The 23,177-nt window shown below is 41.5% G+C and overlaps 1 protein-coding gene across 3 annotated transcripts in view; it reads right to left on the reverse strand.

Annotated features, from left to right (window-relative positions):
* The window catches only part of ZSWIM6 (zinc finger SWIM-type containing 6), a 166,874-nt gene that overhangs the window by 4,129 nt on the left and 139,568 nt on the right, over positions 1-23,177 (reverse strand). For all 3 annotated transcript variants that reach the window (XM_030566876.1, XM_030566877.1, XM_030566878.1), the window contains exons 10-13: positions 18,178-18,313; positions 7,900-8,057; positions 7,022-7,185; positions 1,326-1,407 (exon numbers count right to left, since the gene is read on the reverse strand). In XM_030566876.1, coding sequence (XP_030422736.1) covers positions 1,326-1,407; positions 7,022-7,185; positions 7,900-8,057; positions 18,178-18,313 — 540 coding nt within the window. The remainder of the gene's footprint in view (positions 1-1,325; positions 1,408-7,021; positions 7,186-7,899; positions 8,058-18,177; positions 18,314-23,177) is intronic.

A 23,177-nucleotide genomic window follows, 5' to 3' on the forward strand; every position in this document is an offset into this window, starting at 1 on the left:
TACACGTGCTAGTGAGCTCACCTAAACCACAACCAGAGGTCCTCATTGCCTCTGTTGCACTTGGCATTTCTTGTGCACCCTTTATTCATGTGCCAGAGATACAATGTAACCAGAGAATGCCAGCTCTTCATTTAAATAGACAGAGTTCCTGCTTTACAAACTCAATTAAGTTTTAAAGGTGGTTTGCATGATGTTATAGGTTCTTTACTGAACATTTCTACTAGCACGTGTGAGCTAATTTAATATGGCACGAATAAAGGCATTTTATCTGTACACAGGCAACTGAACAAAATAAAAGATATGCTCTAGTATCCAGAGATACTTAGTCAAGCTACAAAAGCAATAAAACACTGCACCATTGCATGAAAACTTGCAGACATGCACCACTTTTTGTCTGAGGGCATAGAAAGGCAAACTATATTTTCCAGGCTGCCAGCAGTATTAATTTCTCCGATAAGTATAAGGCAAAGGACAAAATAATCCTGAACAGAATAAGTGGGTTGATGAAGTTCTGAAACACAAAGTGGTCTCAGCTGTCTACTAGACAGAATCTGACTCAAATCCATGAAAAGTAGGAGCATGTACAAAGATCGTTAAGTGTGCTTTAATGGAGTAATACTAACGACAATTAAAATTGCTGTATCTGTGGTAAGTTATAGCGCCTTCATTACTGCAAAATCTGAACACTTCAGGTTGTTGTTTTTTTTTTATCCTCAACACTCCTGTAAGGTTGGGAAGTATTATCATGCTCATTCTACAAGTGGGGAACTGAGGCACACAGAGTCTATGTGACTCACCAAACCACATGCAAGAAGTCTGTGGCAAAGCAGAGACTAGAACCTGGATCTCCTAAGTTCCAAAGTAGTACCCTAACTACCAGAGCACCTCTCCTTTAGACTCTAATTACAAGGTTAGATTCTGTCACCCACATTCATGTTGACTGGTACCTTACTCTATGCTGAAATCAATGGAGCTACTTGCCGAGTACACTACTTCTTAACATGTAGACAGTGACCACAAGTCCACAAACAGCGATACATGTGGGAATGGACTAATTGCTTCACTCTACATCTTGAAAGACAAAGTATACCAAAACTATTCAGTCCTGATTTTACTTGGGCTGTGTCTGTTATCTTATGTGCTCAAGAAAATTGCTTGTTATTGCTCTAATTAAAGACTTCTAATCAGAAAGTAATTTCCGTAAACCAATAGAAAGGGATTGACTTTTTTAGTGCCTATACACAACCAAACAAAATGAAACCACCAAACCATTTAAGACAGGCTAATGAAGGCACTAATCCTTGGACAATATCTGCAGAACATACCTACTTCTGTTGCACAGGTTACCAGCCATCTCACCATCTCCCGCCGCCGCCAATTCAATGTTGACAATGTCATCCGCATCACCTATTTAAAAACAAACAAGCATTGGATGGACACTTAAGACAAATGAATTCTGCTACAAAGTTGAGATAGCACACAAACAATTAAGAATCTGTGTTATTTAGACATAGCACTGATTGAAAAATTGCAAAATAATCCTACCCAAAATGGTCATTTTTTTCGTTCAAATTTCAAAGATTTGAAAAATGCCAATCAGTTCTATTGGAAGGACAGATTATTTTCAGAACTACATTCTACATCACACAATAAAACTGCAGCTCTTTTAAGGTCAGATAAAATTTTATTTTCCCTCAAAAATAATCAAATGCTTCATTATAAATGTAAGAATTTTCAAGTAGAAAAAGTGGCGTTTAAAATGTATGATGATATATATGCCTATTTTGAGTACGCCAGCCACGAATGTTTTTTCCTTAAACCCTTAGTATTGCCTTTCACTTGACTGCTGTGATATATACTAGTATTATTGCTTATTGCAATCTGCTCTGCTGCTTAATTCTGCCAAGTCTCCAGTGGTTGTTTCTCTTTTCAGAATCAATAATGATTTGACTCGTCTATCAGAATGAAACCTCAGATTAAAGAAGCTCAACATGAACATGATCAAAATTCTAGTAAAGGTCCTGTATCTGGTTTTTAAGGGCAGTACCTCCATATTTCAAATCCACTTGCAAATAGACTCTTTCTTTCTTTCTCATTTTTATATTTACATGTGATTGTTCCAGTAAGAATTGTGACTAATTTTGTGAAGGATTGTTCTAGTACAAGCAAGTAACATGTTTATAATTTTCAGTACCTGAAATTGTACAGAAAGGATAATGCCGTTAACTGTGCAGATCCCGCAGAAATCTAGATGACCACAACAAGGAGTCCTCCATATTACGTAATGAGAATATCACTGAGAAAACATTCAGCATTCCCTTCCCCCATGAGAAATATATAAAGCTGATCAAGATAAGTCGGGTGAGGTAATACCTTTATTGGACCAGTTTCTGTTGGTGGAAGGGACAAGCTTTCGAGTAAGTCCAATAAAAGGTATTACTTCACCCACCTTGTCGCATTCAGATTTGGAGCAAAATTTCTGACAAGTGAAGTTGCAAGAAGGGCTAATTTCCAGATACCCCAATTTGGAGACGTCTTTGCTATGGAGTTCTTGAGTGAAAGCTTGTGCTGGTCATGTAAGTCTCCACTCAGCTGACCTGCGATTATATTATTAATTATTTATATTACTGTAGCACCTAAGAGCCCTAGGCATGGTCCAAGACCCCAGTGTGCTAGACCCAGCACAAACACAGTAGACAAAGACTGTCCCTGCCCTATTGAGCTTAGAATTGTCCTTGCCTTCAAGGTGAAGAGTTTCAGTGCACTATGCAGCAGTCCTACAGACCTACATACAGCATCCTTGCACAGCTGGCTGGAATGTGTCCCATTGCTGTTCATGTAAAATATCACTGTAGTATATCTGATAATATTTAACCACTCTGCCAGCTAGATGTAAGAAAAAAGTACTTGGGAGCCCAACATATCCCTCAACTCTGGAATTTCTGCACGAAAAAGCCTCCACATCAGCATTTTAGTGACTGAATTGTCAAATTCTTGCAATGAGCTCCCCAGCTCACATTGGAAGTGCTGACTATGGCTGAGGAAGCTGGGGGGTTGAATACAGCTCTTATGACTACACTATATGAGGTAGGAACGCATCCCTGGGTAGTGTCAATTTCACAAAGCATTCTATCAGTATTTGTCATACAGCATTCAACTAACTAGTATTGTAGAGGTCTTTTTTTCAGATATGCATATAGAGTTACATACATTGCTGAAGCCATAACACCCATCAGTTCCAGGGAGATCATTACTGTGTTCTAGGTAGTATTTCTATTGCCATAAGGATTTTTAAGTAGCTTTCTTTTAGATGGAAAGCTCTCAGTATCTAGAAATGCTCCAAGGTCACCTTCCCCTCTTGCTCAGTCATAACTGTGTGTGATTTCTACCAGTTTTTCCTGAACCCAGTGTTTGGAATAAGATACATGTTTATGATAGAGCTTTTGCTCATTCCTGCTATGAGGATGCCCTGGTAAGCCAATCATCCAAGTAAGGATACATATGGATACTCTGACATCTCAAGCATGCTGTCACTGCTGAAAGGCACTCTGTGAATACTCAAGATGATGCAGACAGACCAAATGGAAAAACCTTGCATTGATAATGATCTCTTCCCACAACAAACCTCAGGTATTTTCAGTGCAAATATCTGCTTAAGATGTGAAAATAAGCATCCTGTAAATCAAGAGCCACAAAGTAATCTTGGAAAGAGGAGGGGATGACAGAGGCTAGGATATGGATATGGAATTTGAACTTTCTGATGAAAAAAAAAGAGTTGAGTTTCTGAAAGTCTAGAATGGGTTGAAGATCATCATCGTTGTTTAGGATAAGTAGTAGTACTTGGAATAAAATGCCATCCGTGGAAACTCTTTAGGAACTTTCTCTATTGCACCCACCAACTCTAGCAGTGAATGAACTTCTGATTTTAGCAAGTTCTTCTGATAAGAATCCCTGAAGAGGGATGGGGAAGAAGAGTGAAGTCTTCTACCTTAGCTCTTGTTCCAAGAATAGTTCGGACAAATGTAATCATGAGTGGTGCCTCAATGTAATCGTGGATACTACAGCTTTAGATACAAGGTATGCTTCGCAATTGATCAACCTTTGTTAATAAGAGATTTGGGCCACTTTTCCTTTGAGTTGGTACAGACTGTGCAAAGTGCACTATTTTTTCCCCCTGGGTAACACTGGCCATCATCATCTGGCAGTTCACCATTCTAATTCTCAAAGTGGCAGAGGAGAAATTCTTTCTACCTAGGGTTTACCTTCTTACCCTTTCAATCCAAAGGGGGTAGAGCAGACTTGATCTTTTAGCTCTTTGGTAGTGGGAGCTGCCATCGAATCAATAGTAGCTGTATGGGTCTGGAAGAACTCAAAGCCCTCAGCAGAGGTAACTTGTCTGCTTTCTTACAAATTACTAGTCAAGATGTTGGGTCTAACTAGGTATTTTTTGCCAGCCTATAATAAACCATCTAGAATTGGCAAGGTAATCTTGTTCCTAGAGGGTAAACAACTGTGTCATGAACTGTGCGTGTAGTTTTCTCTAAAGTTACCAAAAGGACGTTTAAGGTAGTCACCATTCCCTCAATGAGTTAATGGAAGTGGAACAAATCCTCTGGTGAGGAACAGGATTGGACATCCGTATCTACTTTCATAGGTTCAAAAAGCCTCTAGTTCTTCAGGCAGTGTGTCCAGGACAAGTAAAGGAGACTGTTCCCTAGATACTAGCAAGAGCTACATACCCAGGCAGGATGGTTCCAGTGCAGGGCATTTACCTCTAACTCTTTTGGAAGATGGCTCCCTTTTTGCCAGCTTCCTTCAGCCCCTTTAAATTCACAGCAATGCCTACTAGAAGGAGACTATGGCCACACTGCCCATGGTGGTACCTTTCCAGTTCTGCCAGTACCCAGTTTAGAATTTCCTATTATAATCCCTGGGTGCAGGAGAGTGAACTCATACAATCTGAAAGGTTGGTACAGAGTCTCAATAATGTTCTCTAGGTTTCTTGATCCATTCCTTGCGAGGGGAAGGGCAAATAAATCTCTCTGGTTGGACGTGGCCAGATTCTGAATCTGAGGAAGTTTTCAAGCGTGACAATGGTTTGGTTAAGTGAAATGCTGAAAAGGGGCGAGATATTTCCCCAGGGCACCAGTAGAAGTCCAGGGGGAGGATCCTGCATCTCTCGGGAGGTTTGTATAGTCAAGGAAACTGGTTCAGCCTTGCATGATTTCTCTTTTTTTTTTTTCCTGGAGAAGGATGAACCTGCCTCACTGCATATGCTTTTTATTTTTATCTTCAAGCACAGAGGATAATGTATACAGTGCTGCATGAAGGCCCGCTTCTGATCGCAGGAAATATCTTGTGCCTTACTAGGCTTCAAGCACAGTAACAATGACAATGGATCTGGGGCAGGATGATCCTATATAGACTTAGCTTTCAATACCACCCTTTGCTGTGACTCTGACTTCGAGGCCACAGAACTACAGACATGCTCTTGCACCTCAGCGTGATGAACTGGAAGTCCTGGATTCCCAGAGGCAGGCCCTTGAGGACTGGCTCTTTCAGCAGAGGCTGACACCTGTAAGGCCAACTGTTTATTGCTATGCTGGATGCGATCTTTGCAATATTTCCATAGACTGGCCCCTTCGGTTTGGCACCAGTCAGGAAGGCAGATGCCAGTGCTGGGACTTTGTCTGGCTCTTTAAACCACGTTGGGGACTAGAGCAGAAGCTAGTTTCCCAGCACTTGCATCATTGTGCTCTGGAATTTGAGGGTTTAGTCACTAATGCTTACTGCAACAGCACAGCTTCCAGGAAATTCTGATGCTCCTTTCCGGCCCTGAGGATGGAGATGTTGCATATACAGTGACGAGACGATGAACAACTTCCCCACTCCTCTAGAGGGCCAGACAAAGCACATTTGTGTTCAAAAGCGGAAAGCTGACAGGTAAGAGGTCCATCACTTGAACCTACATTTCTTTTATATTTTCCTTAAGTCCTGACATATTGGAACCAAAGACCTGTGCCAGATCACAGAGTCCTTAATAAAAATATCCAAGAGAAGAAAAAAAGAAATGAAATAAAAAGAACTAAATGCTAACTAAACAAAGGTTGGGATGGCACTGAGAACTGTTTATTCCAGTGAATTTGGGTCCAAGGATCCCAGTCTCTGCACTACAGTAGTTCATAAGAACTAAGGTTCTTGGAGCATTCTCTCTCTCTTCCTTTTATAGCTCTGCATTCCAACAATTGCTCCAATGGACACTGCTACTAGAAGGCTCCATTGGCCCAAACTGCACCATCTGTGCATCCCCAGGAATGCAAAGAGGCCACCTGAAGAAAATATTTTTTTCCCCACCAGTAATGGAATGTATGCACATAGCTTCCAAACAGAACTTCTTAAAGACGCAGTCCCTTGCAAATTGAAGATTCAATTTCCTTGAAGAATTTTTTTTTGACTACAGCATAACACAAAGAAGATCCATTCACTAATACTACAAGAGTGTACAACTGCCTCTGTGCTTTATGCCACTTTTTCATCTTCTTAATGTTGGTCTGGTCTAGGTGCCACAGCAGTCCCAACATATATGTTAGAGCAGCCACAAGGGCTGGCTGCTCTAATTTAGACAGACATGCAAGTCTGCCTACTGGTTTCTCCGCAGCCCAGAATAACCAGAGCACTTAGCTCTCTGGCCATTCCTCCTCTCATCCTGAATACACTCCTATACAGGGGCTGCTTACACTAGTCTCATGCTACCCCCGAACTGGGGGAGTCCCCCAGGAAGGTGTTCTAGTCTTGTACCATGACCTGTATGGTGTAAAAGGGCCAAAGCTGGTGCCATATGCTGGCCCTATATTTATCAGTACTATACAAATCAGTGAAGAGAAGGGGCCATGTTTGGACTTTGCACAAGTGGGTACAATTCTCAATGGCTTCAATGGGAGCTGCACCCACCATTGCAGGGCTGAATTTGGTCCAAGGACTCACAGTCTCTTATTGCAGCAATAGCTAATTTCGGGAATACCTGAAGGCCTAACTCCAAAGAAACTTTCAAAAGAGTGATGTCTGGCAAACTGTCCATGAGTGTTGCTATTTTAAATGCATCCTGGGCAAGCTTGAAGATGTGTGATGAGGAGTGAATATTTTTCTGGATGGATTCTAACACTGTTTCCAGCCTCCGAACATCACCTGCAATGTAAAAACAAAACCACAAAACAAAGAAACAATTAGGTTACCTAAAAACATTCACTAATGGTGCAGATGTTACAACTAAACCAGAGTCGCCCAGAGGGGGGCAATTTGCCCAGGCTCTGGGCCCTGCAGGGGCCCCCACGAGAATATAGTATTCTATAGTACTGCAACTTTTTTTTTTTTTTTTAACATGGAAATTGCTTTGCCCCAGGCCCCCTGAATCCTCTGGATGGCCCTGAATTACACATGCCAGAACTGCAGCAATATAAGAAAGTTTCAGCCATACAAGTTCTCTTAGAAAGAACTAACTAAATGCACGTGAACAAAAAACATGAAATCAAATATCCCTCAGGTGCCTGCTGATGTTAGTTCGGTAAATTCTACAAAGTTGTCTTAATTTAAAGAATTCTAGAACCGACTTGTCTGACTTGTCTTGCCATCCACATTAGGCCACTGCAAAACAAATAACTTGTCTTAGACCCAAAACCAGTCTGTCTGGCCACTATCCAGCTGGTCTAGCAGCAGTGCTAGAAAACCAAGTGACAGCCTTAAATTTGTTCAGTTAGTCGTTTCCTCCTCAAGTGCTTTTCAGAGCAAAATTCAGACTCCTAAGCAGCAGTTTTAAATTAACTTCACTCTATGTTTGAAATACAATATTGGAAATATAGCATGTCTACTAAAAATATGTATCAGCTTTATTGATAACGCTACCTTTGGCTGCTGTTAGCATAGTTGATGCCAACTCACACTGCTGGGACTCAATGTGACTTAGCGTGAACCAACGGGGATAGCGGTTTGGAACAACTGATGCAATGTGGTGTGGGCGGGACATATCTCCTGATGGAGCTGTAGATTCCAATACTAGCAACCTGAAATAGGAAAGAACATACACTCTTTTCACTCAATCATCATTATAACTGGGGTTACCTATGAGCAATCACAAAGCCAGAAAAGCACTTTGGCTGCTTGTACAAAGTGTGCCCATTCGGGTGTAAAAGCTGCAGCAAATCATGTCCTTTCAACTAGACGCTACAAGTCAGATTGCTAAAACCCTAATTAACCATTAGTCACCCATATTTGACACATGATCCTTCTTAAGTATCAAACAGGAAAATTAGAATTTAGAATTAGAAGCAGTATTAAGCTTTCATTACTGAAGACCATTGTTATTCTCTCAGCGATCTAAGGGGCTGAAATCTTTCACTTCTTTCACTTTCTACTTCAGTCTTTGGACCACAGCTCTTAGAAATGAAAGTGGAGAAATTCATAGACAAAGAGATGCAAATATTTCCCAATATACTGTACATGACTTATATGTGAGCTTCTTACCCCCAAAAAGAAAAAAATTATGCAATGAATGACAGAGATTCTCAAACAGACTTCAGCATCTGAGTCAAAATCCAAAAGAAAATTGGACATTTTACTCCTTAACTACAATGCAACAATTATTTTTATTTCGCTTCTTGGCACATGAGGGCTAGAAACTCTTAACATTTTATATAATAGCAAGTCTAGAGGAAAGACCCTAGTTTGCAGTGATTGGTAGTCATTTCTCTCTTTTGAAATTACTTCTCTGGAATCAATGCCTGATCCTGAGGCTAGAATTTCCTCGGGTTTCCCCTAATCTAGAACCATCTCAGTAACGAAAGAATTTACATGCAGAAAAGTGACCACCATGTTCTATATAGGGATACTGGCTGGAAGGGTTAGGAGAGTAGCTTTAGCAGAAATGATCACCTGTCATGCCTCCCTCACGAAAATCCACTATGCTAGATAATTGCCATTAGAAAAGATGAGGTTGTAGTCATCCTGAAGAAAAATACTTATCCTCTCTTCTGCATTCCAGGTCATGATAATTGAGAGTAAGATGTGAAAGGCTAATGAAATAACGAATGATAATCACAGAAAGAATGTAAAGAAGCAAAACCTCTCATAAAAAGATCAGTCTCTTGACAAGGGTTAAGAGACATCTTGCTTTAATGACGCAGTCATGATGCCTTGTTGACCCATTATAGTATGGATTTTGTCCCAGTTTCAATGCCATTGTCTTGATGATTGGCCAACCCTTTCCTTCCGTTTCTCCTCTTCTAGCTCCCCATCTATTCCCTTTCTTCCCAAGACACTTCCTCTCTTCTCTCTACCTGAGCAACAATGGAGGCCCAGATGTGGCTGTGTGGAGTGCTCTTTTCAGACATAGCTGGACTCTAGTCACCATTCAGGGAGGCAGGACAAGTGACATGCCTCCCTCCCACCAACAAAACAAGTGACAATCTCCCTCCCACTGGACATCAGACATGCTTGGATCCTCAGCCCGCGGCCCAACATGGACCTCAGTACAATCTCCCCTTCAGCTGGCATAGACTCCCTCCAATAATCCTAAAAATGTACTGGTTCATGGCTCCAAAAATCTGGTCATCCTACTTGGGCTCCAGGTTGTTACTATTGTTTTGTACTCGGTTGAAAATTTATTTATTTTTGAAGGGAATGAAATGGGAAGAGAAAGGAAATTTGCATCTCTCCAGTCAGCAAAGGCTCTTCAAAATCCACTGCGTTGAGACATTAGGCAATGAATGAATTAGTTCAATAAGACATGTATTACAATATCATTCACAAGATTTTGGGCTTAAAAAATAAAAGAAAAGAAAAGAAAGGATCTCTGCTCTTTAGGTAGGAGGGTATTTTGCTTCCTCACTAAGGACTATAGAATCTATTTGTAAGACCACTGAAGTTTTACAGAAGATGTCATTCCGTTCTCTGCAGGTTCCTAAAACATACAAGAGCAACTTCAAGAGTCTTGAAGAATGGAAAATGGCATCTCTCACTCTCACTCTTCAGTTAGTAAATTTTGTCAGGTAAGAGGGAGGAAAGAGAGGAGGGAAAATGATTTGGGTACACAAGAGTACTTCCAACTGTTACATGCAGAAAATGTAGAACTGAATAATAGGTTATGAATGACAAACCAGACAAAGAGCATGAAACACACAGCGTTTGTGAAATCTTGTAGTGATCACTTTATCCTTCACCACCACCACCTAGCTTCCAGACCCTTCTGCAATCCCAATGTAAAAAGGTGAACTGTCTGCTCACACACGTTATTTTTGATGGATTATAAAACATCAGAGTAAAAGTCAAAACTGCAGCAGATCTGAAGGCCTCAATTAGATCTAGTCAAGCATATTTATTATTCTTTACTTTTTCAAATCTCATTTTTAAGAAGCAATGAATTATTTAACAAGATTTCAGCTGAAGCTGCCTTCTGATTAAACATGACCTAAACAAGACTCCTCCTAAAATCCACACAAAAAAATCCATTCTTAATTTGGGTCCAAATTCTGCCCTCACTACGCACAGAAAACCCAATGAAGTCCAAACAAAGTTCATAGTGCCCTTTGATAAAGAAAGTGTGCTAAAAGAAGATTAACTCACTGCAGTTTGAGTTCTCCAAGTAGATTGCCTCTGCAGATCCACATTCTCACGCTATGTAGCTTGGTGCTGCAAACTGAGAAACGATCTAGAGAGCAGTGGCTGTTGAGGGTAGCACATACAGTCCCCATGCAGACCCAAGTATATAGAAGGGACATCAGCTCCAACTCCCCTCCATTCCTTTCTGCCCGTTCAGTATACTAAAGGCGAATGCAAGAAAATGGAGGAGTGGGTGATTGTAAATATGCAGAGGCAGGATACCAAGAACTCCAGTTACAGGCAAGTAACTCTTTCTATCTAGAATAGACTGTGAAGACTTTTGTGCATGGGGGACCGACCAGTAGCCCTGTCTCTAGATGGTGTGGCTAAGTACTTAAGACTCCATTGAAAATACCAGCTTTCGTGAATAATGAAGCACAGCTCTCCTGAATAACGCTGCTCTCCTAAACTGAGAACAGCGTTGCATGAAGGTGCAACTTGAATTCTATGTAGCAGCTTTAAAGATTTCAAGGTTAAGAAATATCTTCATCCTTGTCATGAATGTAATCTGAAATTGAATGGAATAGGCTATAGGCTATCTGCTAGTCAACTAGCTCTTCTGCTTTACAGAAGGAGTCATAGCCATGGCATCATCATATAAAACTTAAATCTTCAACTAAGTATACTTGTTTTTCTCAAGTTAACATAAAATAATCTTCTCTCTTTGGGTTTGTATCAGGAGTTGGAAATATTTTCCCTCATATCACTGAGGTGCTTCCTTAGCTTCTAGGTTGATCAGAGAGAGAAATATACCATGTCTTGGAATGTTCTCATTAAAGGAATTCCTGAAAAGTGATGAAGAATGCAGTCAGAGACAGAGCTGGGTGTGACTGGATCACATAGCCTCTATTATTCTCAAGACACATCTCTAATCCACACTGTAACAATACTACTACAGTAGAACCTCAGAGTTACAAACACCTCGGGAATGGAGATCGTTCGTAACTCTGTACAAAACATTATGGTTGCTCTTTTGAAAGTTTACAACTGAATGTTGACTTAATACAGCTTTCAAACTTTACTATGAAGAACAAAATGCTGCTCTCTCTTTTTTAAGTAGTTTACATTTAACACAATACTGTCCTATATTTGCGTTTTTTTTTGGTCTCTACTCCTGCCCGATTGTATACTTCCTGTTCCAAATGAGGTGTGTGGTTGACTGGTCAATTCATAACTCTGAGGTTCTACTGTACTACTAATAAAGCCAGGCATCAAAAGGAGAAGAGGATAACTAAGAGTGGAGGGCAGAACTTTTCCATCAGCCTCTGCAGGTGGAGCCAGATGAGTTAATGAGAACAGGCTCTGCCATGCTGACAGCTCCTGCAATGCTTATCCACATGTAACTGAATGAGAGGACCTTTTTAGTATTGTTCATAGTGAGGTGGTAGTTGAGCAGGAAGGAATTACCTCTCAGACTTAAAGGATCTCTCATGCTGAAGGGTGATTGGATCACCAAGAATTTGGCTGTCAATTTGGTCTTCCTGAATCTCTCCAGTATTGTATCTGTTTTTCCATCTGAAAAGGTCAATATCTTCAAAAATCAAGCTTTCAGCCATGACTTGGGCTTCTGGGGAAAGTCCAAGGTCCTTACTCAGAAAGATAATGTGTTACAGCTGTTGACACTGATCTTGCTGAAGTGTTGAATACATTGTACTCCGCTTGTGTTGAGATATATTCTGGCCCTCCATGATGGGCTTTAGCTCTTTGCTTTTCTCGTCAGGCAGGGAGTCCATGAAGGGAACAACTTAACCTCAGGCGTAAAAGCGATTCCTGGCAATCACTGCTTGATAGCTCACTGTATAAAGTGACAGAGCAGCAACAGAAGCAGACTTGCAACCCAACTGGTCTAGTCTCCTAAACTTTCTCTTGGGGCATCTTAAATCCTAGGCCATTAGTGGTTGATTTATGCCCAGATAAACAAACAGTAATAAGTCAGCAAGACCAGATGGTATTTACCCAAGAGTTCTGAAGGAAACTGCAAAACTACTAACTATGGTATGTAACCTATCGTTTAAATCAGACTTTGTACCAGATTTAATTTAACACTTATTTTTTAGAAAGGCTCCAAAGATGATTCTGGCAACTAACAGGCCAGTAAACTTAGCTTCGGTACCAGGAAAATTGGTTGAAACCATTGTAAAGAAAATGATCAGACTGATAAACATGATATGTTGAGGAAGAGTCAACATGGCTTTTGTAAATGCCTCACCAATCTATTAGAAATCTTTGAGCGCATCAACAAGAACATGGACAACGGTGATCCAGTTGATATAGTATATTTGGACTTTTCTGAAAGCCTTTGACAAGGTTCCACACTAAAGGCTCTTAAGCAAAATAAGCAGTCATGGAATAACAAGGAAGGTCCACTCATTAATCAACAACTGATTAAAAGATAGGAAACAAAGGGTAGGAGTAAATGGTCAGTTTTTGAAGTGGAGAAAGGTAAATAGCAGTGTCCCCCAGGATCTGTACTGGACCTGTGATGTTCAACATGTTCATAAATGACCTGGAAAAGAGGGTGAACAGTGGGGTGGCAAAATTTGGGAGATGATAAAAAAATTACTCAAGACAGTTAAGACCAAAGCTGACTGCAAAAAGAGTTACAAAGGGTTCTGACAGAACTGGATGACTGGACAACAAAACGGCAGGTGAAATTCAATGTTGATAAGTAATGCACATTAGAAAACATAACCTCAACTATATATACATAATGATGGGATCTAAATTAGCTGTTAACATTCAAGAAAGATCTTGGATCATTATGGATAGATCTCTGAAAATATCTGCTTAATGTGCAGCATCAGTCAAAAAAAGCTAACTATGTTAGGAACCCTTAGGAAAAGGACAGACAATAAAAGACAGTAAATATTATAATGCCACTATATAAAACCATAGTACGCCCACACCTTGAATACTGTGTGCAGTTCTGGTCACCTCATCTCAAAAAAAGGAATTGGAAAGGTACAGAAAAGAGCAACAAGAATGATCAGGGGTATGGAACAGCTTCCATCTGAGGAGAGATTAAAAAGAAGACAAACTGCTCATCTTAAAAGAGATGACTAAGAGGGGACATGACAGGTGTATAAAATCACTTTCTCCACACCATTTGTGAATAGGGAAGCACTATTTACCCATTCACATAACACAAGAACTAAGGGACACCCAATGAAATTAATAGGCAGCAGGTTTAAAACAGAGGAAAGTACTTCTTCACACAATGCACAATCAACCTGTGGAACTCGTTGCCAGGAAATGCAGAAGGCCAAAAATATAATTGCGTTAGAAAAAAAAATTAGATGGAGGATAGGTTCATCAATGGCTGTTAACCTCATGCTCCAGGTGTCCCTAAACCCCAACTATCAGAAGCTGAGACTGGACGACAGTGGACGGATCACTTGAAACCTGCCCTGTTCTGTTTTTTCCCTCTGAAGCATCAGAAAAAAAAATATTAATCCAGACGGACCATTGATGGACGGACCCATCATGGACAGACCTAGTATGGCTATTCCTAATGTTCAAAAACTTGAGGGCTTATATCTCTTATTTTATTAATTACATGAAATTTACCTATGTAAAAAATTTACACAAAACGTCTAGGGTTTTCTGGAATTTTGCAAAGAGCTTAATTTCAATATATCTTGTGGCCATGAGCTCCATAAGATTAATTGTGCATTGTATAAAAACAAAAGTATCCTGTTTTACCTATTTTAAATTGATGCTTTTGAATTTCCTTGTGTGCCTTTTGCTCTATTTAAGAATAAATAAAATAAAAGTAGGAGCTCTCTGTTTACTAGGGAGTAAACCATTTCCTATTTTATATACCTCTGACAGGTCACTTCCCCCACATCCCATCTCATCTGCAAACTATATAGCTACTACATCCAAAAATATTTAAGAGTTGTAGAGTCAAGCACTCAGGAGTGTATTCTCAAATGCATGCACACACGTGTGCATACAGCAGTGCTCACAAGTATTTTTAAATGCTGTGACCAGAACTGAACGCAGTATGCAAACTAAGGACTCACTACTGATTCACACAATAACGACATAATATTTTCAGTATTAAACTCTATCCCTTTCTTACTATAGCCAAGCAGCTTGTTTAGTTTTCTACTACTATTGCACATTGTTAGATTTCACTGATTGGTGCACAAAGGCATCCATATTCCCCCCTCCAGCAAATACTTGGGGCAGGTCTACTCTATGAACAGTAATTACTATGGTGGCTGACTTTCACGCTACTTCTGTCAGAGGTGCACGGCCTCACCAGGAGCGCTTCAACTGACTGAAGAGGGGCAGTGTGGGGACTGAAAGCCAGGGCTCTTAGCTCTGTGCAGCTCCCCACCAGGAGCAGGGGACAGATGCCTGGGCTTCTCGCCTTCCTGAGAGGGGAGCTAGAAGTGGGAAGCCCAGGCAGCAGCCAGGCTGGAAGCGGAGAGTCTAGGGGCAGCAGGGTTCCCAGTGGGGAGCACGGGCAGCAGCCCAGCTGAGAGGGGGGAGTCAGGACGAGGGGCAGCCAGACTCTAGCTGGAGCCAATCACTGGCACCAGGCTTTCTTGTCACGGAGCTGTGAAATTGACAAGAATGACAGCCAACAGCCAATGTAAGTAATGCAGTATCTACACAGACACTGTTACAGTAACTACACCCACATAAGCCTACACCTCTTGTGGAGGTGGAGTTATGATGTCAGTGTAGCAAAGCACTTACATCAGTGGGAGCAAGGCTGTGGTGTGTACACAGACAATTACAATGATTAAGGCAGCTTACATCAACCTAACTCTAATGTAGACCAGGCCTTAGTTTAGAACTCAGAACTGGGTATAAATAATTCAAATGGTTACTCTAATACACTGATTTCATTTGTCAGGAGTTAAGCAGACATCAAGTTTATCTATAGCTCCTGTCATTCCTGGCTTCTTTAACCTAAATTTGTGTAATCTGCAATTCTTGCCAATTCACAGTTCGCCCCTTTCTCCAGATCATTGTAAAATATGGTAAGCACCAATCCTAGTATGAGTTCTTAGGCAACCCACTATTATCTTCATTTAATGTTAAAAACTGACCAATTAATCATATTCAGTTCTCTCTCTTGGCCAGTTTCTAATCTATGGCAGAAGTTTCACATTTCATCTTTTGCCCACTTAGCTTCGTTAACATCTTGTGAGGGACTCTGTCAAACACTTTTTGATAGTCCAAATATATTAATATCAACGGGTTCTTTTTTTCTATTTATTTGACAGCTGCAAGGAAATCAAATACAAAAAGTGATTTTCTTTTGCAAAGTTCTGCTGGCTTGTCCCTTCTTAACTGAGCTCATTTTAATTTTATAGGTCTGTCTTTAACTGCACTAACTGGTTAACATGGTACAGCCTGGTAAGGTTCTCTGGAAATTAAAGACCATTACTGCCTGAGAATCAGCGACTGAACCAGCACTCTGGTCATTGTTTAACCAATCAGGTCCCAGAGAGTCCCTGATTAAGGAGGGGAGTTCTCCATTACCAGACTAGACTGGGGCTGGATAATAAATGACCTAATTAGCCCATGGATAAAGAGCACAGGAAGAAAGTTCAAGGGGGAAGAAGAAGGAGATGGGGAAAAGAAAATTAAAAAATGGCTCACAGGGCCTGATGAAAGGGAGTTCTCTGGGAGGAGACACCTTCCTCCACCCAGTGGAGGAGAGATAGTAGAGTGGGGGAATGTAAATACTGTAACTGCACTAGTATGTTTAAAAGGTGGTGGAGTGAAACACTGTAAAAAAGCTGCATGGTGGTACCTACTAAAAGGAAGGCTGCAGAGCAGTCTGTGGAAGCAAAAAAGGACAGGCACATTGGGATCCCATCATATTGCCCCCCAGAATCTGTCTTTTATTTTTTTTTATTTTTTTATTTTTTTTAAGTGAAGTACCAGAGTACTTTACCTAGACAAAAAACTTATGATCGATTACATTCCTAGTGGTTCTTTTGCAGACTTTAATAGTAATCAGAAGTTTGAAGTGTTTGTGTTGTAGTAACATCCAGAGACCCGCAATTAGAGTCATGGCCCTAGTGTACTAGGCATTGTCCAAACAAGAAGAGACAGTCCCTACCCTGAAGGGCTTACAAATGAAGAATGAAATTTAATGACAATTAAGAATGAATCTGTTTGTGTCTGGCAATTTGTTCAGCAATTTCTGAGACCTTCCAATCCCCAACCTAGACTTACCTGTCCTAGTTCGTTTTCCTTTCTACTTCTACATTTTGAAGAACATCCTTTTGGCTAAAGTAAATTATTGCAGCTTGTCACCAATACACTTTTTTGCTTGCCTTCCAGCTTTGTTTTACTTCTGGAACCGACTCATATGTATTGCTTGGGACTAAATCAAGAGTATCCTCTCTTGTTGTGTGCTCTGGAACTAGTTTCAGCAAGCAATTATTTATTGTCAAATCTCTCTACGTATTTGACCAGTTGTGCATGTTGCTGGAATGACACATTATTACTCCTTCAGATTTTGTGGCCTTCAACTTGATGCAACCAATTCTCACCATCTTGGATCCAGAGACCAGGAGCATAACCTTTATAGTTATACCTTTATGACCTGAGAATTGTATCCTTACAGATTCTACATGTAAGAACTAGTACTTAAATTTCTTCACAGGTTTCACTTCTAGTAGCCAGTTCCTTGAACTTCTAGGTAGTATTGGATCCATGGTAATCCAGATGGGGCCAGTGCCTTCACTGTACTCAGAATGGAGAATATGAATTTAGCCATTCATACTCTCAGCTGCCCTGAGAGGTAAAGCCAATGCAAACTGAGCACTTCCTTAGGCATGCCCTTTCTCCCAAATACAGAGAGCAACTTGGATACCAGTCCTTCAGATATTTTTAGCGGCCTGACATCCAATTTAATTCCAATCTCATTCCTATCTTCAATCTGGATCTGTACAAGATTGCTTGGTAATGAAGCAAAAAAAAAAAAAAAAAGAAAACTGGTCTGAACTACACAGCAGCAGAGACCGTTATTTTAAAAAATGTGTTTTAAAATCAACTCCATAAAGTGAATTTGTAAAATAATAAAGGGTTTGGGGAATAAACTGTCCTGCAGAACAGACTAGACAGAAGAAGGTCCTGAGACCTGCCACCTTCAATGGTAAAGTAACTTTGAGCTGTTGGAGCCATGACCCCCGCAACTACCTTTCACACAGCATCCAGATTAACAAGAGGGAGAGCATGATTGCAGTAGTCACTGTGGTCATTTTTTTAAAGATGATTTTGTGGCTGCAACGCTGCAGCAAGAGTGGGGATTTCAATGCAATTTACAAATAAATGATTTTACCCAACACCTCTGAGGTAAGGGGTAATAACTGCACATATTAATTGCTTTTACAGATGAAGAAATTGAGGCACAGAGATTAACATGTAACAGAACACAGGTCTGACTCCCTGCCTTCAATCAAGCCTTCCTTCTTTGGGGTTATTCAATTTACAGCAATTTTTTCTGACTTGGATTTTTGTTTTTCTCTTTCTAGATGAGGTCTGAATACATACCGCATGGCTCTCAGTGCAGTTTTGTATGCCAATTCAGCATCATGAGGTAGGAGAGAGGTGAAGAGATACTTGGCAAATGTGTGCATTGGAACACTCTCTCGATGGATGATTTCGCCTAAGCCACTATACGGTCCAGCTGTGAGAGAGAGAGAGAGAGGATGACAGAATTTACACATTGTCAAACAAACACCACTATTTTTTTTTTAAGGTGCAAAAAAGTGTTTCAATTATAAATTGTTAATGTGCCCAGAAAGAAAAATGTCTAACACAAAGAGAAAACATTCAAATAGTCATGATAGGGTGAGGGCCTTATAAATGATCAGATTTAAACTCTTGCATTGTCCGTGCTAAATAAAAACATAAAAAGAGGCATCCTGTTGGGCTTATTGTAGGATTCAGACAGTCCATGGGTTACATAACTCTTCTAAATTTATAGATGAATTTAAAATTCTTTTCCCAAAGTTTATAATTAAAATCTGCAGTTTAAGTGAGGCTACTTTAGGCAGTAACCATTTTACAGAAAAGTACCTTTTTCACACTGAGAATGGGGCCTCCCCAATATCAGAATGGCAGTCAGCAAGAGGAAGAAGAAGTTACTGTTCACATTTTGTTTAAACATCTTTTAATACTTCTCAAGCACCATCAAGAGCAGATTGGGACACATTTTACATTGAGCCCCCAAAAGATCAGTTTCCAGTTGACTTATGCCAAATATCACAAGACTCATGATAAAAATCAGAAGCCTCAGCATATTGAAGACTTGCAGTTAAATTAAGCAAAAAATTAAAATAGAATATACCTTGCAACAACTTTTAGTCTCCTGCTTTTCCACGCATTTAAATGGTAGCTACATACAGTGTGAATTAATCTATGTTAAACATGCAAAAGGTCATCTTCATATTGCATTACTAACTCTTTTTGTTACACCTAATTATGAAGAAAGACGCACTAAACACCACTGATGTGATTATAATCTTAAATCACTGCAGTTCTTCTTTATTTGTTGACACTGGTTGTGCCTAAATTGTTTGAATGTACTGAAATCTTTGCAGTCAGGATTTCTCAGCACACAACAATGCAAGAGCTCCTTACCCACTCCTTGTAACTGTGTACTAGACAAGCATATTGCTACTCATTTAACCTCTACAGATTTCCTGCTATGACCACTTGCTTATTGCGCTCATTAATCATGACAAGAAACAATGATCTGAAAGCCTATCCTTTCATTCACAGAAGTGTGTAACAGACCCCAGGGAAAGCTTGAGAAGCCATTCTTTCCCAAAAGGTCCCAGTACTATGTAAATAGTGTACTGCCACTGTTCAAAGAGTCCCAGCTAAGGGAAGGTGGTACAGGAAGTACAGAACCATGTCTACCCCAGATCCTGGCAGACCTCCTGTTACTACATCCACGGGCCAGCCAGTAGCCCTGCAGTTCCACCACCATATGGGATGAGGAGGGGAGAGACGATTCCAGTACCAGCAATAATTCTGGCTCTTCTGGCTTGTCAGAGACTGGGATGTTGTGCAGCCTCAGGAGGAATAGCGTATTGCTCTGGATTCTCATGTGTAATCTTTCATTCAAAGTATTTTTCAGGAGACATACTTGCTTACTGTATGCATGAAAAGCTTCTCATTGCTCTGAGGCAGTGAATTTAGCACCCAGATTTAAATATTCAGCCCTCAGCCTTTCCCCCCCAATAGCCATCACCAGTAGAGCTACGAGAACAACAGATCTTTTGGTTTACTAAACAAACCGAGAAATTAAAAAAAAATTGTGTTTCAGGTTGAACAAAAAAGTTTGGGCTGACCAAAATGAAACACTTCATCACACTGAGGGTTGGTTTTTTTTAACCTTTTTAAAAATTGAATTAAAATTCAAATGAGAAGCTGAAATCTTTATTTATCAAAACGTATAGGGTATTTTCTAACAAAAAACAAAGCAACCAATTAGATACAAATTCATAAAATGTTTTCTACTCAAACCTACATTTTGCTGTTAAAAAATTTCATCCAAAAAATTCTGTTCAACTTTAATCACCGGATCCTCATGCAAACACAGAATGTTCACACCAATCCTACGACTCCTCAATTATTCAACAATCAATATGTAAGCACCTAGGGTAATAGGGTAATAAGGAATAGCCAGCATGGATTTGTCTATAACAAGTCATACCAAACCAACCTAATTTCTTTCTTTGACAGAATTACTGTTCTAGTGGATGGGGGAAAGCAGTACACATGATACCTAAATTTTAGAAAGGCTTTTGATACAGTCCTATACGACATCCTCATATGCAAACTAAAGGAAATGCAGTCTAGATGAAATTACTATAAGGGGGCGGGGGAGGGGGCACAACTGGTTCAAAGATCATATTCAGAATACTTATCAATGATTTGCTGCCAAACTGGGAGCACTGATCTAGTGAGGTTCTGCAGGTGTTAGTCTTGGATCTAGTATTATTCAATATTTTCATTAATTACTTGGATAATGGAGCAGAGACTAGGCTTACAAAATCTGCAGATGACACCCATCTGGGAGGGGTTGCCACTACTTTGGAGGACAGAATTAGAATTCAAAATGGAGAACTGATCTGAAATCAACAAGATGAAATTCAATAAAGATAAGTGTAGTAATTTATGCTTAGAAAAAAATCAATTGCACAACCACAGAATGGGGAATAAGTAGGTTGGTGGTAGTCCTGCTGAAGAGGGTCTGGGCATTACAGTGGATCATAATTAATTGAATGAGTCAATGCTGCAATGCAGTTGCAAAAAGGCCAATCAGTCTTGGAAATATTAACAGGAGCGTTGTCTGTAAGATATGGGAGGCAATTGCCCTGCTGTGTTTGGCACTGGTGAAACCTTAGCTGGAGTACTGTGCCCAGTTCTGGGCACCACAATTTAGGAAACATGTGGACAAGTTGGAGAGAGCCCAGAGGAGAGCAACAAAAATGATAAAAGGTTTAGAAAACCCGACTTACGAGGAAAGGTTAAAAAACTTGGCATATTTAGTCTTGAGAAAAGAAGACTGAGGGGAGACCTGATAATAGACTTCAAATATGTTAAGGTCTATTATAAAAAGTGCTGATCAGTTGTTCTCCATGTCCACTGAAGGCAGGACAAGAATTAATGGGCTTGATGTGCAGCAAGGGTGATTAGGGTTAGATACTAGGAAAAACTTTCTAACTATAAGGGTATGTCTTCACTACCCGCTGGATCGGCGCGTAGCGATTGATCGATTTATGGCATCTAGTCTAGACTCCATAAATCAACCCCCGAGCACTCTGCCGTTGACTTCTGTACTCCAGCACCGTGAGAGACGCAAGCAGAGTCGACGGGGCAGCGGCAGCAGTCGATTCGCAGCGGTGAAGACACCGTGGTAAGTCCATCTAAGTACGTTGACTTCAGCTACGTTATTCACATAGCTGAAGTTGCGTAACTTAGATCAGCCTCTCCCCCAGTGTAGACCAGGGCTAAGGGTGATTAAGTGCTGGAATACGCTTCCAAGGAAGGTTGTGGAATACCCATCAGGTTTTTAACAATAGGTTGGACAAACATCGGTCAGGGATAGTTTAGGATTACTTGGTCCTGCCTCAGCACAGGTAGCTAGCACGGCTGGTGCAACCACTAGGCGGTCGCCTAGGGTGCCAAGTGGTTGGGGGTGCCAAAAAGCAGTGTCCTGGCTCAGCAGGGAGGAGCCACCTTCAGGAGGACCAGAGAGCCAAAGTGTCAGCGTATGGGGGTGGCGAGCCCCAGCCATGGAGGAGCCGGCGAGGCACAGAGGGGGCAGCAGCCATGCAAAGGCGGCAGAGCCACTAGCGGGGAGTAGCCAGACTTCCCGCCTCTCCTGCCCAGGCTGTGACCCTGCACCGAACCCCCCAGGGCTCCTGCAGGCTGCAGCATGTGGGCGGCAGCCCCTGTGCACCCCCCAGCTCTCCCCTCGTCGCACTCGGGCTCTGTGGCTCCCGGGAATGTGAGCCGCCGCTGCCGGGGCACAGGGCCCTGAGCCTGCTCTGGGAGGGGCAGTGGCAGTGGCGGCTCACTCTCTTGGGAGCTGCAGAATCCGAGCGCGGCGAGGGGGGAGGTGGGGGGGGCACAGGGGCTGCCGCTCACATGCATCCGCTGCAGGAGTCCCCGGGGTGGGGCGGATGGCGCCAGGCCGCAGCCCGGGCAGGCGCGCCTCCCAGCTCCCCTCACCGCACCCGGGTTCCGCAGCTCCCAGGTGCAGGAGAAGGATGGCTGTAGGCAAGAAACAGCAGGAGCAGCGCAGCCTCTCCTTCCCCATGGTGGGCTACGCTACCTGCATGTCCCTGCTGCCGCAGAGGCTGCCACCTCGCTGAGCTCAGGCTGCCCAGCTCCCCCAGAGAGGTGCCTGGTTCCTGCTGCTCTCGGCTGGCAGGTGCGGGGCCCCAGCTTAGCTCGGACCCTTGTGTCTCTCCTCTGCAGCAGCGCTCCCACCTGCATCCTCCCGGGTGGCAGCAGTGGCAGCAGCCGGGGAGCTTGAGAGGAGTGGCGGCCCCCGGGCAAGCAGGGAAGACTCCGAGGTGAAGAAGCTGCTTGCACGGCCCGAGTGCTGGAGACTGACAGGTATCTGCCCCTGCCCCATCCCGGCACCGCCTGCTCCCCGGCTCAGTGGCCAGTTCTCCACAAAATTTCAGTCGCAAAAAAATCAGAGGTTATTTTTCAAAATCAAGCCCTAAATACTAACACTTTTTGTGTTTGACTAGGCACTATATCCACAATGTGCAATATTCAGTTTCTGCACCAATGGTCTCAAATGAAACTTTTGAGCTATTTAGTCTTGGACAAGGATAAAACCCTTGTTCATTTACGAGGCTATCAGTATTTTGTCAGACTGCAAGTGACATATTTAGAATCTTGCTACCAGAGAACAATTGATACCATTATTTATCAATTGTGAGCCTGAACTGAATCATTAGGACACCAAAACTATGAATAACTTAAAATTTAATTTGAAGCATAAATACAATAAAAATGAA

The sequence above is a fragment of the Gopherus evgoodei genome, chromosome 6 (genome assembly GCF_007399415.2).
Source record: "Gopherus evgoodei ecotype Sinaloan lineage chromosome 6, rGopEvg1_v1.p, whole genome shotgun sequence".
Lineage (NCBI taxonomy): Eukaryota > Metazoa > Chordata > Testudines > Testudinidae > Gopherus > Gopherus evgoodei.